Below are 17,613 nucleotides of genomic sequence, written 5' to 3' on the forward strand. Positions count from 1 at the left end.
TCTTTAATTATCCCTGTAATTACCCCTTTAATTATCCCACTTTGGACCCCTCATCCATGAATGGGTCCAAATCCCCCTTTTGCCTACTGTTTCACATCTCCACAACTTCCTGTGGTAATGCCTTCCTCTAGACTGTAAGCTTATTACGGGCAGGGAAGGTGTCTGAATTCTGTTATATCGTACTCTCCCAAGCACAATGCGGTATTCTACACGTAGTAAGTGATCAATACATATGATAGATTGATAAAGACATCATCAATGTATAGCCCGGTGGGTGAAGGATTTCCTTGTGTTTGTTTTGAACCTCCCACCTTGGGGCTTTTCTGTGGATCCCTCGCCTTGTTGAGAAATTTGGTGAGCAACAATTCCATGTTCACCCAGTCTACATTCTCTGAGGAGTTGGGGAAGATCTCCTGTGCTGGAGATTTCCAGACACCACCCCACCCTTGTGCCTGGCTTACCTTTTTCCTCTTCTCCCCCCAACCTTCTTCCTTTACTAGTATAAAGATTTTTGGTCTCTGTGCGGGGTGTGTAGATCACTTTCAGTAATGCAAGCTCTTCTCACCCTGGGGTGGGAGGACCACTTAGGTGTTCCTAAAGCACCATTTTGATCATTGGTCTGCACTGCCCGGAATAGATAAAATGGGCCTTCCGGAGTCTCAGCTGGGGATTGCATACCACCTAGCGTGGCATTAAAGTACAGTCGTTTCAGTGTCTTTTAGAGAGGGTTCTTCTACCTGAAATCAGTCGATCGCTAAAACGGTGTTGTTTATGAAGTGGTTACTGTGTGGAGAGCGCTGTGCTTGGAGAGTAAATACAATACAGTCGATCCCTGCCCTCAAGGAGCTCACAATCCACTAGGCTGACCTAGGAGGTGACCAGAATCAGTGGGAAGAGATATCTTCTGTGTTTCCATTTAAGTGTATAGTATTATCTTATGAAGTTATTAATTGTCGGCTAATTCTTCATCATTGCAGAAAGAACGCAAGGAGAAAATCTGGGACCCCGTTCACAGAGTTGCACTTGCAGAAGCCTGTAGGAAGCAAGATGAGTTTGATGCTGTGAACAACTCTCCCTCTCAAGTTGGTGCTACTGTCATTAATAAAATCTGCCATAGAAGCTAATGAATTTAATGTAAACTATATGAATTAAAAGTAGTGTTTAAAAGTATATTTAACCAAGTATCAGGTAGGAATTTTACCGGTTTGAAATCGTTGAGGCTGTACTACATCATTTTTTTATTCCCCAAGCGTCAATGGACTCATCATCACCATCTCTTTCTCTAATCCTTGGGAATTGAACCTCCCGGTTAGTTTAAGAGAAGGGGATGAGAGTAGTGACTTTGACTCGAAGAGGTCAGTGATTTCCATAACCCCCGTGGCTCCAAAGGGATGAAATGATTTAGGAGAAAGCCTCGGAAGTAAAATCTCATGCTCGGTAGCCTGTGCGATGCGGCTTGGACGGTACTAATGTAATGGATTGTAAAATTTTTATAGAAGTTGGAAAACAAACTTCTAGATATCAGGTGTTCTCATTACAAGCCTCACTATCTAAATTAATACCTGCAAGGGCACTTAGCAGAGTGAGCTGTGTTCCAAGACATATACTTAAAAATTAAATTACTCTTTTCTCGTCTTTTTTTAGATAAGTAAACTCATAAAAGAGGAGCTACAAAGTCAAGTAGAATTATTAAATTCTTTTGAAAAAAAATTTAATGATCCCGGCCCTGTGTATGATTGTTTGGTGTGGCACGATGGTGATAATTGGAGGTAAATTGTTTCTTGCTCATTTTAATATGTACTAATCATTGTAAAATGCATTTGACTTTGATCTGCAACACAGTAAAGCTCTTAGCAGTTCTCCTGACTTTGGTTTCAAGAGACAATACCATTTTCTAAACGACCCGGGAGAACAAAAAGTCTTTTCTGAGTGCTGCACTTTGGAAGGCTTTAGGAAGCACAACTCACCCAGATCAGCTTTTCAGTACTTTTCAGTAGTTTGCAGTTGACAGCATGGACAACCTGACCTGGTGTATTATCATCACCAGTATTATTTTATCATTCGTGTAAACTGACGGTCAAAATTTGGCAAGTATGTGATTAGTTAAACGTTGTAGCAAGATTTCCATTAGTTACACCGAGCTTTGTAAAGTATAATGCACAATTAAAGGAAATGCTTAGAAAAGGCAACTCGAAGATGGCTTAGAAACGCATGCCTGAGAGAGATTTGGCGGTGCCAGTTTGGTAGTTTTCAGGTAGTAGATTTAATAGGATAAGGGATATTCTAGAATTTGGATGCCATAAATGTTTTAGAGTCAGTATTAAACAATGGTATTTATTGAGCGCTTCCTTGCATATCACTGTACTAAGCGCTTTGGAATGTAAAATATGAATGTGGGAGGTTAAAAAAACGCAGTTGGAATGTTAACAACAATGAATTAAGTTTACCGTACTTTATTAGTTCTTATTCATGTTTCTCTGCATGAAGATAAAATGAGCAGTGAATAAGAATTGAATTTTATTGAGAGTTTTGTTTAAACTGGCTCAGGTTTAAAAGTAGAGAAGACAGGTGAAAGTGAAAATTGGTAAGAAACTTTTTCTGCTGGTTGCTTAGTGGAAAGAGCACAGGACTGGAAACCAGGAGGCCTGATTTCTGATCCTGACTCTCCCATTTGCCTGCTGTGTGACCCTGGGCAGATCACTCTACTCCTCTGTGCCTTAGTTGCCCATCCGTAAAAGGGAATGAAATACTTGTTTTCTCTCCCCCTTGGACTGTGAGCCCCAAGGGCTTGGATTGTGTCTGATGTGTATTTTATATAACCCCACCACTTAGTATTGTGGTTGGCATATATAAGCGCCTACCCACTATCATTATTATGATGAAAATCTTTACCGGAGATTACATCATCAGAATTCGATGAAAGCCAGAAAGGTTGCGTAGATCCCCATTTCCGCCCCTTCTCCGATTGTTAATTTCAGTCAATCAGTCCTGTTTATTGAGGACCTATCGCGTACGGAGCACTGTATTAAACTCTTGGGAGAGTAGAGTAAATTTGGGAGGCCAATCCCTGCTCTCACGGAGTTTATCGTCGGGGGATGGAGACGGACGTAGAACGAAGCAGTGTTGGAGGAATATAAAACTGGGAAAAGAAAAATGAGTCAGGAAAGCGTGCGGAGGAGGTCGGATTTCAGAGGGGCCTACCTCTACCCATTTCACCGTGCGAGGCTAAGTTCTGTTGATCAGCCAGAGGTGGGCATCTATTTTGAAGTCGGGGTGGCTAGCAGTTTGGGTTTGAGTTGAAGCTTCTGCTACTTTCACTCTTGGTTGCTTCTACTTGGCTTTGAACCCGTCGCATTCGTGCCTGCTGTGACTTCTGGCTTGTGGCCTATGTGTGGTAGGCCTGAAGTCAGAGGCCACTCTGGGCGAGAAGCTGCCCTTTTGCAAATTGAATGTCAGGCTGATGGAATAAATTATCGTCTTGAATCCAGCCGGTAGGCTCTATTTTTGTCCACCCTTGGTGAGAGGGAAGGCCAACTGCGTGTTGTCAGTGGCCAGGAAGTGTCAGTGCTGCTCTTTTGGCGTTAGCAGAGCCAGTGCTGTCATTTTAGTCAGAGCAGAATTCCTAATAGCCAGGCTTCAATCAGCTGTACTGATTGAGCGCTTACTTTGTGCATAGTACTGTACTAAGCACTTGGGAGTGTAAAATACAACAGAATTAGCAGACACGTTCCCTGCTCGTGCGAGCTTACAGTCTGGAGGTGATCTAGTAATTTTAGTTTTTGCACCTAGGTGAAGAGGAAAGATCAGAAGCAGTCAAATGCTTTGGGTGGGACGGGGAAGGAAACAAGCTTGGGCATTTTGCAAAGAAATATTGTGCCGAGTGTTCAGTCATTCATTCAATAGCATTTATTGAACGCTTACTATGTGCAGAGCAGTGTACTGAGCGCTTGGAATATACAATTCGGCAACAGATAGAGACCATCCCTGCCCAATGACGAGCTCACAGTCTAGTCGGGGGAGACAGACGGACAAAAGCAAGACAACATAATCGCGATAAATAGAATCAAGGTCATGAAGTGAATGCATAATTTTGCTCATTTGGTGTACTTATCTTCGTTAACAGAGCCTGCATTGATTCAAATGAAGGTGGAGATTTGAGTAACTGCACTGTATTAAGAAACTATAAAGAAGCCCAGGAATATGGATCTTTTGGCACATCTGAGATGTTGAACTACTCGGTTAACATTTACGATGAAGGGAACCTACTTTCTGTTGTGACAAGTGGAGGTATTTTTAAAAATTGGCATATCTACAAATCTCTCCAAGAAGTCATATTTAGCCTTAAGTATTTTTTAGCGGGTCGGTAAGCAATTCAAAATCTAAACGGATTTGATTGCGTTTGGTCCAGATCTCATTCTTAGATTCCAAGTTTGGGGAGCCTTCAGTTCTAGCTGGATCATTCCTGTATTGTTCATTTATTAAATGAATGTTTAGCTGATTTTTTTTTTTTAAAAAAATTTTGTAATCACTTATGGTTTTCCCTGCACTTATATTAGGGTTATGCCAAGAAGAGACAGTGAAAAGTGAGCCAATTTTAAATAGTGAAATTTAAATTTAAATTTCTTCCCACCATATAAACATGAATTTATTTTAAATGATCTGGATAATTTTTACATCCAAATTCTTAGGTACCACTGTCAGAAACTGGTGTTTTGGCACATTAGGCATTGATTTAAGAACTTTCCCACGGAAGCGATTTAGACTCCACGTACCTCCTATGAGGGAAAGAGCTCCTTCATTTGAGTTACCGTGAAATCCAGTCTGATTCACTGACAGAGCCTTGTCAAAAATGGCATATTTATATAATCTGACTTTAAAAGAGAAGAAAGAAAATGGAGGGACTAAATTTTAATATCACAGATGATTCACTCAGGAATAGTTTAAAGAAGGCAAAGGAAACGGGGATTTTAAGGGAAGGTTAGGGTGAATGAGAGGGGTAAGGTTTGAAGAGCTAAGGGACAGAAAGTCTCCATTAGTACGTGCTACCCTTTTTTTTCTTTCCACTTAGGAGCTCATGGAACACATGTAGCCAGTATAGCTGCTGGACACTTTCCGGAAGAACCCGAGCGAAATGGTGTGGCTCCTGGCGCTCAGATTCTTGCAATAAAGATCGGCGATACGAGATTGAGTACCATGGAAACTGGTACAGGCCTTATAAGAGCCGTGAGTATTTCCCGAGTTCATTCTCCTGCTCCTAGGTACCCGTGAGCCACATGTGGAACATGGATTGTGTCCAATCTGGTTCACTTTTATCTACCCCGGCAATTAGTACAGTGCCTGGCACGTAACAGAAACCATAAAAAAGAGAGTCATCTATCAATAGTTGGTATTTACTGAGTGCTTACTAGGTGCAGAACACTGTACTGAGCATTTAGAGAGCATAGCTGCACTGTAAACACTTTAGTGGCAGGGATCGTGTCTTCCAATTTCATTGTATTTACTCTCTCGAGTTGTCTGCATATAGTAAGCGCTCTATAAATGCCATTCATTGACTGATATTGAAATGTTTTTGTAAATTTTCAGTAGATGTATTTTTCTCAACTTCTACGGGCTAATTAAAGCAATTTGAGATGAAAGTTTGGAATTTGATTTTGGTGATTTTTAAGTAGCTTTTGTGAAGCTGGTAAAAACGATGTGCTAGTCGAAATAAGCTTGACTGCGGTGCCGAAAGGCTGTCCGTTCACACTAATACTTGCAAAATTCTTTACCTTTACCAGATGATCGAAACAATCAAGTATAAGTGTGACCTTGTCAATTACAGCTATGGAGAAGCAACTCACTGGCCAAATTCTGGGTAAGCCTACCTCAAACTAAGATTAAAAATGGTAACGTTTATGATTGTTGGCATGATAATTTTTGTGATTAGTTATGGGAAAATCATCTAATCACTTAGAGCTCTGATGGCAAACACAGTTGTAATATGGGCATGGTTTCCAAATTTTACTGCAGGGTACAATATTAAATTTGTAAGTCCCTCAGTTATATCTGTTTCTCCCTGCTTATTATATACGAATAATAATTGTCACAAGCGACACCCTAAAGGAAATTCTGGCCTTGGACTTATCAACTTTTTCTACCCTGTGACTCCCTCTTTCACCCTTTAATTGACCCATATTACCCCAAGGATCCTTCGTTTCTTTTTCGGGTCAACCACGGCCTGATCTGGGAATGTGGGAGATGGGTTTGGTGGAAGTGGACTGGCCAGACGTATGACACCCTTGGGAAGAAGGGGGAAGTGATAGAAGAGGGCCTAAAAGCAGTATACATGTCCTTCAGGAGGCAAGAGAGGTGGAAAATGCACTGGTGTGGGTAAGAGCTCAGACTTAGAGTCCAGATCAGACTGGGCTGAAATTCATTTGTGCTCCAGCCAGATTGGCCTACCAGCTTCTCAGTTCCGGGGCCGTATTGGGCCCGGGAGTAAGTTCAGCTTGGAAATAGTTCAAGCATTTGATTTTCAGCCTTTGGAGGGCTTCTGTGAGAGTGGGATTTGAAAGCATGAGCTGAAAGCAGGTCAACTGACGCTCAAGGAAAAAGGGAGAATGTTTGGGGAGCAGTTACTCTTGTCCCTTCAGCATTCTTCTGACACTCCTCATATGAGAAATATCATTCTATCCAGGCCCCTGATAAAACTTATTTGTTGAGGAATTACTTGCCCAGAGCTCAGTCTGCTTTCTGTAACATTCCTACCCTGGTGTTACATCGGTCCTGTGTACGGTCTTACCCCATACTACTAAGAGTTTCCTCTGCAACTCACCTGCTGCCCCCAACCACTCTTCCGTCCCTTATTTCTCAAGATCTATTTGTTTCTCTCGTGTTCTAACCTTGCTTAGCCCCATTATTGTGGCTAGTGTCCTTAGCGTGGATTACAAATAATATTTTACAGTTGTAGTTTCTGCCTAAATTAATTTAATACACTTCCTATACCATCCTCTCTTGTTAAGAAAGTGTTTGCTCTTCTCTATCCTCTAACTCTAGACAAATATGTCTGTTTTTAGGAGAATTTGTGAAGTAATTAATGAAGCTGTGTGGAAGCACAACATAATCTACGTTTCCAGTGCTGGGAATAATGGTCCATGCCTTTCTACAGTAGGTTGCCCGGGTGGAACTACTTCAAGTGTAATAGGTATTTCTTGTTTAAAAATGATTTTTTGCTAGAATTGTCATGATAATGGCCTCTGAAATGTCATGAGTGGATTAAAAAGAAAACAAATAAAAGTGTTCCTCTTCACCCGTATATCTAGCAGCCAAGAATCAAGCTGCCTACTTTTTGCTAAATCCTGGATTTCATGTTAGTCGACTCCGTGTCCCGACGTAGAATGCAGGACATCTCATGTTCATCGAAAGCCGTTCTTAGAATCCCCTAGTGCGATTTGCTTGGTCCCCTTTCTTCTTTTGCAACATCCTGCAGACTGCTGCTTTTCCCTCGTTGCTACACAGAATAGCCAATTCACTTCACGCTAAAGTTGGAGACATGAAGAGGGAGGAGGGGTCACATTGTGTGACCTGAGCAGTACTCCCAGGCAGGCAGAAAACCTTTGCTGGAATACTAGGAGATAGTGGTCAAAGTCAAGATATAAACCAGTCTGGAAACTTCCATGTAAACAGTGTTTTCTGTATAGGGTGCTGTCTTCTTATTTGATAAACCATATCCCATTAAAACATGTTACTGTTTGAGTAATAGTCAGCATTTTTCAAGCAGTAATTTATTTTGCTATTCTGATTTTGCAGAAAACTATTAAACTCTAGTAGCTAAAATAGTCCAATCTGTACTTGTGAAGGGACTGGGAAATAGATCTTCTATCCCAGAGATTGATCACCCTGAGTGGGGAGTAATTTTTATCGTGCTGCTGTAGAACAACAGCAGTCATTACCAAAACCAAATCATTTAAATAGTTTATTTCTCTTGAACAACCAAGTTTGTTCTGGTTATTGTTCTAAAGTATCGAGCATATGTAATGATGGCAATGGAAGAACAATGATGCTATTTTTGACTAGTCTACTTAGTTTTAAAAATATTTCAGCCAGGTTAACGTGAGATATTTAAAACGTTAACTCATTCTGTAGTTTCCTCTTCCATTTTGTTCATGGACTGCAAAACAGAGGGGTTTTTTTATCTTTTTCACTTTTCAGGTAATTTCTCAATTTCAGATGAATTAGTGCAAAGGAAGAAGATGTTCTTTTTACTCCAGCAAAAGTCACTGCTGTTTAAAATTGGATTTTCTCAGTAGTAGTAGTTTATGTTTTATCCATATATCCAAGGGACTTTCTCATTTCAGCCATTTGGGGTAAAGCTACTTTTCTTGAATAGTTGCCTTTATCCCTAAACTCATCATTGTTGAAATCATGGAAGCAGTACTGGATGGCTGTCATCTCCTCTACAGCACTTAGGGTTTGACCCCAGTAGCTAATTTTGGAGCTTTGACAAGACGTGAACCTCGATAATATCGCTTATGTTTTGTATTCGATCTTTCATGGCGTCATTTAGGGTTTTTTTTCCAAAATTCAAAAGGGTCAGCATTAAAACTAACTTAACGATAGGTGGCAAATCTTCTTTGGTCTTTAGTCCAGTTTTGAAAACTCGTTGTGGTAGTCCATTTATTTTTGTCACCTTTTTTTTTTTTTTTTAACAAATTGTCATCCAAAGGGGCCAGTTTTCAGTATCGCAGACATAACTGTCTTTTTAACCAGAGCACTATTGCATCACTTGTGGTAATTTGGTTCTTCCTGTTTTTTCAGAGCCGCTTTTGCATTTTTAAAATTAGCCTTCAAAAATTCTGAAGTCTTTGGCTAAAGTGTCACAAATGAGAGTCCCAGCCAATGCATAAATAATTTGGGGCTCAGTTCATTTTTAGATTTCTTCCTGCCTTTGCGTATTACACACTTGAATAAGTCTTAGAGATGATAATAGCTCTTAATGCCAGTTTTGTAACTTCTACATTCTCCTCTGGTTGTATGCCTCCATATTTTGAGTATTAAATGTAGCTGATAAATAGCAGGGTAAGCAAACTCCTCCTGCACACTGTAACCTCCTTATGGGCAGCTGTCTGCTAACTCTGCAGTATTGTAAATTCCACTGATTGATTGAGTAATAAATGTGATATGAGATTTTAATTGTTTTGGCCTGAGCTGTCAAGATAAATGAACGCAGGCTAAATCAGGTGCCTTACTTGTGGGAGAGGTTTGCCTCTCTTTGGGGAGTACAGTGAATTCTTTTAAAATACGAAGATCAATTCCTTAACTATATATCAGTACTGAGGTATTTTCTTAAAAACAGCATCAGAGAGCTTATGAAATTATTTGTGCCTAAAAAAGTATGAACCTTTCTGGGGTATATAGGTTCAGTTGTAGCTGGGAGATCATTAAAAAAAAATATGGTTAATTTTTACAGGCTCCTGTTTATTCAGAAGATCTTATTTTGACATTAAAAAATAGCATTGTCTTTCTTTAGCTCCGGGCATTCCTCGACATTTACAGACTGGGTGTGTTTGAGTGCCCTAGATGGTTAACACATATCTCAAAATGGGGTGAGATCCTTGGGGGAGACCAGCTGGACCAGGGACTTGTGTGGGGGAATTGATGGTGGCGCCTGTGGTTTGCCCATCATCACTCACACTTTCCCACATCTGCCCGTCAGTTTCCTGTTGGGGCACGGAGGCTAGCGAGCAAGTAGGCTTTTCTTTCCACCTCCTTAGCATCTGTTCTGCTCCTCTCTGCCTGCGGAAAGTGAGGCATACACTTCCGTCCTCTCCTCTCTTTCTCTGGATGGTGTCCAGACAGGGTTCTTGGGTGCAAAGCCTGGAAAAAAGTGGGGCATGGATGGGGACTTGTGGTTTACGTGTAATCGGAGAGACCGGACGTCTGGGTCCAGCCAACATTTGGAGACCTCTCAGGGCACTGCCACTCTGAATAGAGAGTGAAGAGAGCGATGCCCTGTCAGATAGGAGGCAGGATGTGGGCAGGGGATCGGCGGCAAAACAGAGGACATAGAGGTACAGTGAGTACGTTCGTGTTAAGGGAGCATAATGAACGTGCCGAGTCGTACAAGGAAATTGACGAGGTAAGATAGGAGGGGGGCAAGGAAATTAAATTTTTTAATGTAAGGAGCTTCCGTTAGATGCAAAGGGGGAAGGGCAACTACTGGAAGTTGTTGAGGAGCGGAGAAACGTGGATTGAACATTTTTTTAGAAATCCAGGCAGCAGAGAGAAATATGGTCTGGAGTGGGGTGAGACAGAAGGGAGGGAGGTCGGCAAGGAGGCTGATCCAGTAGATAAGGCAAGATAGGGTAAGTACTTGGATCAGTAGAGTACTTATGTGGCAAGGAAAGAGCAGATTTTAGCAATGTTGTGAAGGTAGAGCCGACAGGATTTGGTGACAGACTGAATATGTGGGTTGAATGAGACAGAAGTATGGCTGAACTACTCAAAGTAGAAATTATGGACAACTAATTCTTTTTTATTTTTATTTTTTGATAAAGCCGAACCTAAAAACTAGAGGCAAAATAGTCTGTCAGAATTTGGGGGAAGAAAAAGTGAAATGTACAGGCTCCCTTTTAATAAAAAAAAAAAGTTAATTTGTGAGGAGCGTGTTTTTAAATTGTGATTTTCTTGGCTAAGATATGTGACAACCTGTTTACTACTTTTATTTTCCCCCCCTTAATATTTTTAAGTTCCTTTTTCAAAATACTGCATTTTGGAATTTTGATTCCACGTCTTTGCTTTACATTGCTACCTGGTGGTATGTTTTAATAGATTACGAGTATTTTATCAATCAGTGTTATCTTTTGAGAGCTTACTATGTGCAGAGCACAGTATTAAGCACTTAGGAGAGTATACGCAGCAGAATTAGCAGACACATCAAATAAGAATACATATAGTTTCGGGTTTTTTAAACTAGGACTGGACTGGATCTAGGACCGGATCATGAGTTATTAGAATCCTTTTCTGAAGAACATGTATCGTACCTATGTTTGGGAATGTTAAACTATTTTAGCTAAACAGGATAGCTGTAACTGTTTTTTCAGTATATCTTTGTATTCTAGGCTTGGGCTCAAGCCTGTGAGTAGCCCATTTGTATTATTTCTAGGAGTTTGTGAACTCCTCTAGTGGCTTTGAACTGCCATATTAGGTCCTAGGACACCATTCAGCTGCTCTCGTGGTCAGGGCACTTTTACTTAACTTGCAGAGTGCAGTGCAAAAAAAAACCTGTCTTCCGTGAAATAGAGGATGGGAGAGGGGCACATACACATTTTTAAGCCCAGTATTCCACTAGTCAATCCTATTATCCTTATTAACTGCATGCTGGGTGCAGAACACACTTGGGAGAGTACAGTAGAAGCCAAACTCACATTTCCTTCCTCTGAGGTGCTTATCCTAGAAACCAGGCTGAGATTGGGGGGAAGGAGGAGTAAACTGTCAGAAGGACCTGGGTTCTAATTCTGGCTCTGCCACTCGTCTGCTCTGTCACCTTGGGTGAGTCACTTAACTTTTCTTTGCAGCAGTTACCTCATTTTTGAAGTAGGAATTAAGACCGTAAGCCCCAGGTGGAACATGGACTATGTCCAACCTGAGAACTTGCAGTGCAGTGTCTCGCACATAGTAAGTGCTTAGCAGATACCATTAAAAAAAAAAAATGAAGGCCAGTGCTGCCTTAGAGTTGCGGTTGACCAGAAGACAATTTTCTCTTTCCCAGGAGGAGGTAAAAGGTGGTGGTCAGGGACTGGGTTTTTCAGGGCTTCGGTGACGTAGAGAGCTGTGTGACATTTTGGATTGAGCTTTAACTTTTATATAACTGATATTTTAGCTTACATTTTTAAGAGGGGGGACACTTTAGTTTGTCTCGGTGATTGTGTTCTTAATGCTTGAAATAAGTTTGGAAAAATAATCTTCCTCTTCATATATTTTGTTCGGTCTTTCACCGTACCGGTGATATAGGAGATCAGATTCTGGTTTTGGGGAGTTTTTAACCTCATCACTTTCTAAGTGTGTAATCCTTTTGGCAGGTGTCGGTGCGTATGTTTCTCCTGACATGATGGTTGCTGAATATTCTCTAAGAGAGAAACTACCGGCGAATCAGTATACTTGGTCTTCCAGAGGCCCTAGGTAAGTTGAAATTGACCTGTTGAAGTGGAGAGTGGAGCAGGTAAATCCAGTGGTTCATTGGTCCTCCATCATTCTGCCACTTGGGGTTCACGTGCCCTCCCAACAGAAAGTGGACGGATAAATGAAACGATAAAATGTTCTCAAATCATTTATTATGAATAATTGAATTTCCAGGATAAAACATGGCATGACATTTTCTAGTGGCAGAATGGGGAAATATAGGATAGTCTTGAGGTCCATTCACAATGGGCTGAAAAGATGTAGCAGTTCAATTTTAAAAACATTTAGTTAGGGAGCAGTCACCCGTATGTCTAAGGGAGATGAAACAGAAGTAAACTAGGCTGTTCTAGGAATGATGGTATTTAATAATAATTATTATTATGGCATTTATTAAGCGCTTACTATGTGCCGAGCACTGTTCTAAGACCCGGGGTGGATACAGGGTAATCAGGTTGTCCCACGTGGGGCGCAGTTTTAATCCCCACTTTCCAGACGAGGTAACTGAGGCACAGAGAAGTTAAGCGACTTGCCCACAGTCACCCAGTTGACAGGTGGCAGAGTCAGGATTCAAACCCACAGCCTCTGACTCCCAAGCCCGGGCTCTTTCCACTGAGCCACGCTGCTTCTCTTTCTTCTTCGGCTTCCTTTTCTTCTTCTTAATAGTAGTGCATTTGGTAAACCCAAGAGTTCTGGGCATTGGTAAAGTTCCATTTCAGATTTATGTCAGGCAGCTGGTTTTAGTGGCTACGCTTTCACCTGCTAACTGGACAGTAACCTGGCTGTTGGTAGTTCCAGCGAATCTGGGAAAAGTGTCAGTATCTCAGATGGGGCAGAGCGGGGTACAGCGAATCGCTCTCAACTACATCGGGCTCCCAGATTCCTAGGCCTCATGATGCCCATCGGCATTTGGGCTATTATGCAAAATACCTTAGCGGTGCTTTCCGATTCAGCGGTGGAAAAGTGGCCGACTATTATTATACCTTTAATGCCAGCCTAGTCTTTAGTGGTTTTTTTCTTCTTTTTTTTTTTTTTTTCCAATTTGCTCTCATCTTGCCAACTGGAGATTAGTAATGGAAAGTGATACTAAGTATTTCCATAGATTTTGTTTCCTGCCGAGGTGCTGCCCATGGTGACAATTAGAATGTTTGGATTTTTTTTTCTATTTTTAGTACCGATGGGGCTCTCGGAGTAAGTATTAGCGCACCAGGAGGAGCCATTGCATCTGTTCCTAACTGGACGTTACGAGGGACCCAGCTTATGAATGGGACATCCATGTCTTCTCCTAATGCTTGTGGAGGCATTGCTTTAGTACTATCAGGTAAAGAATAATCTATGTTGAGAGTCTGAAAGTTATTGAGGTGGGTTTTTTTTTCCGGTTTAGCGTAACTGATCTTAAGCATGTAATTGGGATTGACTTTTACTGTCAGAAAAAATAAACTACGAAATTTTACATTCGGGCAATCAAGTCAGCAGCAAGTAATATCTCTTTTATTTTAGGACTCAAAGCTAATGGCATTGATTACACAGTTCATTCAGTGAGAAGAGCTTTGGAAAACACTGCCGTGAAAGCTGAAAATATAGAAGTATTTGCTCAAGGGCATGGTATTATTCAGGTACTGTTGCTTCTAGTAAAACCAGACTTGAAATCGAATCATCTGTGACATGAAAATTATTTCTGGTGTAATTCCTATTTAATGTAGCCAAATTCTGACTGGTTTTACAGTAAATGTTGAATTTGAGAGTCATGTTGAATTAGCTTGCCTTCTTAGGCTTTCCTAGTGGTTTTTCCTCATTAGAGATTGCCCTCCCATCTCCCAAAGAATGTTCCAGTTTACAAAATGGACAATTGAGAAGTCTTTCCATGCCAAACGTTGTCTTGGAGAAAGTTTTATGAAAGTAATAGTAATAATAGCATTGACTGACAGGCATCAAAGTATTTACAAAGAGAATAATCAAAATAATTGAATAAACATACATAAGTGCTAGAGGTGGCTGATGGATTTATATAATCTGAGATGCTGGGAATTAATTTAGGAAGGTGTGTTATAGGGGTTGTCCTTTCAGTACTGCTTTTGAATGTGGGGGTGTGCTGCGACCTGCGACCTGTCGGATTGGGAGGAAGGGGGTACTGAGCCAGAGAGACGAGGATGGAGATTCACCTAGAAGGTTAGCTTGGGAGAGGCGGTTTGGCAAATAGTGAATGAAGAGAGCAGATATCTAAGGTAGAGTGAATTGGTGAAAGCCCTAACCGAAACTGAATTAAAATATTTCAAACTGTATCATTTATAAGAGGGAATGGGAAATGGGAAGCAGCGATGAGGCTGTGATTTAGTCTCCGCCGTTGTTTAGAGGTGGAATTATCCTAATGGTCATAGTGGGAAGGAGACTTCTTTCTCCACCCAGAGTTTGTTGTTTTCTCTGGAGAGCCATGGAACCCCAGGGAGTTGAACTTGTGGTGGTGGTGGAGCCCTCAGGTGTTTTGCCCTCAGGTTTACTGGTTTGAGCGCCTGAGTGAGATGGTGGAAAGATGGTGAGGAGTGTGGGTAGTGTGGCCTAAAATAGATGAGGGGCCGGGGAACAAAAAAACGGATCAGAGCTAGGAAGATGGAGGTATCGTAAGCTGAAAAGAGCTGGGACTGAATGGAGGACATTGGGTAATGATCCGGAAAAGGAGTGGAAAAATCCTGGGTGGAAAATGGAAAACATGAAAATCCCAAACAAGCTTCCACCTGCCACAGCCTGGGGAAAGGACGTCCTCCTCCAGGATCCATAACCCTAGTGTGGATCTACCTGTGCAGGCATCTCCAAGTCGTCTTTCATCGATATCGTCACGGCATCTACCCTGTGACTCTTGGGCAGGGTGGTGCAACATGGTGGCTTTTCTTTACGGGGCAGGATGGTGCACTGCTGCACAATTATCTTCGTGAGGAACCTGAGGGCAGATTCGTAACCCTCGTGACTTGAAGTTGATGGGTTTGATGGTCCCTGATACCTTCAAAAATCCAGGGTGGCCTTTAAGAATATGATTCTGTAGGATAGCCACAGGTATTTAGATCACAGTTAAACCGCTTACATTGAGGTATGAGTTAAGGTGCTGAATTTCAAGCTCTGATTTAATTTAACATTTTCATTTCCTAATTTTAGTTCACTAATGATGATTGGCATGTAATATTGGACATTCCAAGGGCTTAGTACAGTGCTCTGCACACAGTAAGCACCCAATAAATACTGTTGAATGAATGAATGTAATAGCACCAGTTGATGCTTGAAGTGTCCCTAGAAGGAATTTAATATTTATTGGTCATGATGACAATTTCTCAAATTCATGTATTACTTTTGTTTTCCAAGATGTTTACATTATCTCTTTTGTCCTTAGACCTTGAAGGGTAAGGAGGCATGGGAATTATCACCATTTTGTAGATGAAGTACAAAAACATAGTTATCTGTGTGATGGTTATACTTTACTGATCAGCGACAGTACAGGTCGGAAACATCTGTTTTCCAGACTTCGAGACCTGTGTTCTTTCCGCTGAATGCGGTGCCTCCCAGGTCACGAGGGCTTGTCCTAAATTCATGGTATAACAGGAAGTTAACTCTGATCTCTCACGTTGCCCTGAAGTGATGGAATGAAAATTTCTGAAGCTTAATCTGTAGTCCTGTCGATCTGTGTAACCAGAATCCTTACGAGATTCAGACTCGGTCATACTTAATTGTGCCTATTCGCTCTCTTCATTAGGTCGATAAAGCCTATGACTACCTCGTTCAAAATACGTCATTCACTAGTAAAATAGGTTTTACCGTTACTGTTGGAAATAATCGTGGAATCTACCTCAGAGATCCTGTTCAGACAGCCGCACCTTCAGATCATGGAGTGGGCATAGAACCTGTGTTTCCAGAGAACACAGGTAAGCAACAGAGATGTAATAAAGATTTAACTCACATGGTCTAATAAATTGATCCATACTATGAACAAAACTGAGTACTAGTAAAAGCAAAAGGATGAAATGCTGTTTGCATCATTGCCGAAAAAGAGTAACTTAAATCTTTAAGACTAAAAATTACATAGGGAAGTAGCGTGGCTCAGTGGAAAGAGCCCGGGCTTGGGAGCCAGAGGTCATGGGTTTGAATCCTGCCTCGCCACTTGTCAGCTGTGTGACCGTGGGCAAGTCACTTAACTTCTCTGTGCCTCAGTTACCTCATCTGTAAAATGGGGATTAACTGTGAGCCTCAAGTGGGACAACCTGATTACCCTGTACCTCCCCCAGTGCTTAGAACAGTGCTCTGCACATAGTAAGCGCTTAACAAATACCAACATTATTATTATTATATTGGCAGTTAGTTGTCGGTTTTCCCTCAGATTCCTTAACCATCTTTGAGATGGGGAATTATCAGAGGGGACAGGGGATATGGTTGAAAAATTGTCTTCGTAATCCATGAAAAGAATTATATAAACTTCCAAGGGAAGCAGTATAGTTGGGGCCAGGTATCAGGCTCTTAATTTCTTATTGGAACAGGTAAATTTTTTTATATGAATTTTCCCCCTCTTCCCTATTTTGTACTAACTCAGGTAATGGGTCGGGGGGGGTGATGGGTCAGGGGAGGTCTCTTTAGTACCCTATTTATTTTGTTAATGAGGTGTACATCCCCTTGATTCTATTTATTGCGATTAAGTTGTCTTGTTTTTGTCCGTCTGTCTCCCCCGATTAGACTGTCAGCCCGTCAGTGGGCAGGGATTGTCTGTATCTGTTGCCGAATTGTACATTCCAAGTGCTTAGTACAGTGCTCTGCACATAGTAAGCGCTCAATAAATGCTACTGAATAAATGAATGGTGAGTGCCCATCAGGAGGGCAGTTTTCCTCTTCCCCCAAATCTTAGAGGAAGTAGCTCCATCCACATTTCAGAGATAAATAAAACATTCATCATGTGAGAGTACACACCCTCTTATGTTTGGCTCACAGCATTTAATAATGTTAGGCTGCCTAAAATATTTTATCCACATAGATGCCTATTGAGAAATGTAATTTAGCAATCGGTGATAGTCAGTGAGCATCGACTGTGTGTAGAGGGCTGTGTTAAGGACTTGGGAGAGTACAGAAGAGTTAGTAGACATGATGGTCGCCCTCAAAGGGTTCGCTATCTAGTGAGGAAGAGGAAGACATTACAGTAATATTAAGTAAAAAGATATGTACATAAGCGCATCGAGATGCATTGGGGCCTAGCGGAAAGAGCACGGACCTGGCAGTCAGAGGACCTTGGTTTTTCTTTTTAATGGTATTTGTTAAGCACTTACTGTGTGTCAGGCATTTGTACGAATTGCTGGGGTGGATACAAGCTGATCAGATTGAACATAGTCCATGTCCCACATGGCGGGGATCATGGATCAATATTTAAATGTCAAAATCATTCTCTTTTGACATTTAAATATTTCTGCCTCTCATTTGCAATCAACTATT

At 41.3% G+C, this 17,613-nt stretch overlaps 1 protein-coding gene across 3 annotated transcripts in view; it reads left to right on the forward strand.

Moving 5' to 3' along the window:
• TPP2 (tripeptidyl peptidase 2) overlaps positions 1-17,613 on the forward strand; it is a 66,049-nt gene that overhangs the window by 14,848 nt on the left and 33,588 nt on the right. For all 3 annotated transcript variants that reach the window (XM_029072967.1, XM_029072968.1, XM_029072969.1), the window contains exons 4-13: positions 978-1,082; positions 1,645-1,769; positions 4,124-4,287; positions 5,069-5,223; positions 5,778-5,854; positions 7,056-7,183; positions 12,060-12,159; positions 13,329-13,477; positions 13,657-13,772; positions 15,896-16,064. In XM_029072967.1, coding sequence (XP_028928800.1) covers positions 978-1,082; positions 1,645-1,769; positions 4,124-4,287; positions 5,069-5,223; positions 5,778-5,854; positions 7,056-7,183; positions 12,060-12,159; positions 13,329-13,477; positions 13,657-13,772; positions 15,896-16,064 — 1,288 coding nt within the window. The remainder of the gene's footprint in view (positions 1-977; positions 1,083-1,644; positions 1,770-4,123; positions 4,288-5,068; positions 5,224-5,777; positions 5,855-7,055; positions 7,184-12,059; positions 12,160-13,328; positions 13,478-13,656; positions 13,773-15,895; positions 16,065-17,613) is intronic.

Source organism: Ornithorhynchus anatinus, chromosome 10 (genome assembly GCF_004115215.2).
Source record: "Ornithorhynchus anatinus isolate Pmale09 chromosome 10, mOrnAna1.pri.v4, whole genome shotgun sequence".
Lineage (NCBI taxonomy): Eukaryota > Metazoa > Chordata > Mammalia > Monotremata > Ornithorhynchidae > Ornithorhynchus > Ornithorhynchus anatinus.